This window comes from Orycteropus afer, unplaced genomic scaffold (assembly GCF_000298275.1).
Source record: "Orycteropus afer afer isolate SDZICR_OR568_19922 unplaced genomic scaffold, OryAfe1.0 scaffold00605, whole genome shotgun sequence".
Taxonomy (NCBI): Eukaryota; Metazoa; Chordata; class Mammalia; order Tubulidentata; family Orycteropodidae; genus Orycteropus; species Orycteropus afer.
Window position 1 is genome coordinate 1,157,476 of NW_006922192.1, and position 1,355 is coordinate 1,158,830.

Here is a 1,355-nt window from a genome sequence, read left to right on the forward strand (position 1 = left end):
GGCCCCAGTGAAGCTTCTGAGCTGAGAGACTCCAGGAAGGCACACCCTGGGGCTCGGGGGGCCATGGGCACCCTCCCAGCACCCACAATGGAAACCGCTCCGTGGGAGAAGACCGGCTGTCTTCATCTCAGAGGGGCCTGCCCAGCTCTACCAAGATGGGGGCTGGGCAGAGACCTGACGGGCTCTCCTGGCTGACCCACCTCACTCCTACCAACTCCCCCACCTGCCAGGCACAGCCTGCTTCCTGCCTCCGTCCCTCCCCCAGGTCTCTTTCTGACCCCAAAGCCCCGACAGGGCCTTTGACCCTGGTCCTTGTTTTCTGAAGGGCACTTCTAGCGCAGCACTGACTGTCCCTCCTCTCCTCGCAGCCCGACTGCCACCTGCACCTGCACCTGCGCTGGGCAGACAACCCCTATGTGTCAGGCACCGTGCACACCAAGGACACCTCCCCAGGCCTCATCATGGGTGCAGGTAGGTGGTGACTTCCCGGTGAGCTGGTGGGCATCTCCACCACGGTGATGGGAGTGCAGAGCTCCATTTTCAGGGGTGAAACCTGATGAGCATGGAGCCGGCCTGGGGTCCCTCAGGGGGCAGAGTCACAGCATCTGCAGGAAGCTCAGCCCTCAAGGCAAACCCAGAGTGGACGCAGGACACATGGTGACTGAGTGGAAATAGGGGTGGATGCAGGATCAAAGGATGGAGGATGGAGGGTGGACAGACGGATGGACGAATAGATGGATGGATGTGAGGAAGGATGGACGGATGGATGGACGGATAGATGGATGGATGTGAGGAAGGATGGATGGATGGTTGGACAGATGGACAGATGGATGGATGTGAGGAAGGATGGATGGATGGATGGATTGATGGTTGGACAAATGGACGGATAGATGGATGGATGTGAGGAAGGATGGATGGTTGGACAGATGGACAGATAAATGGATGGATGTGAGGATGGATGGATGGATGGATGAATGGATGGACAGACAGGTGGATGGATGGATGAATGGATGGACAGATTGGTGAATGGTTGGACAGTTAGACGGGTGGATGGACAGATGGTTGGACATATGGATGAATGGATGGATGTGAAGATGGGTGGATGGATAGACAGATGTGACGATGGGTGGGTGGATGGATGGATGAATGCATGGATGGATAATAAATTAATGAAGGATGAATGGATGGATGGATGGACGGATGGATGGATGGATGTGAACATGGATGGATGCATAGCTGTAAAGCAATGCACCCTGTGCCCGGGCCCCTCGTCCGTAAAGCAGCGCGCCCCGGGCCCGGGCCCCTCGTCTGTAAGTGGTCCATTCTGGACCCAGTTTCTATCTGTAAAGTGATTC

General features: G+C 56.5%; 1 protein-coding gene across 1 annotated transcript in view; it reads left to right on the forward strand.

The window, feature by feature from the left end:
- The window catches only part of SORCS2 (sortilin related VPS10 domain containing receptor 2), a 117,707-nt gene that overhangs the window by 47,798 nt on the left and 68,554 nt on the right, over positions 1-1,355 (forward strand). The window contains exon 8 of the mRNA XM_007956317.1: positions 369-478. Within this exon, the coding sequence (XP_007954508.1) occupies positions 369-478 (110 nt within the window). The remainder of the gene's footprint in view (positions 1-368; positions 479-1,355) is intronic.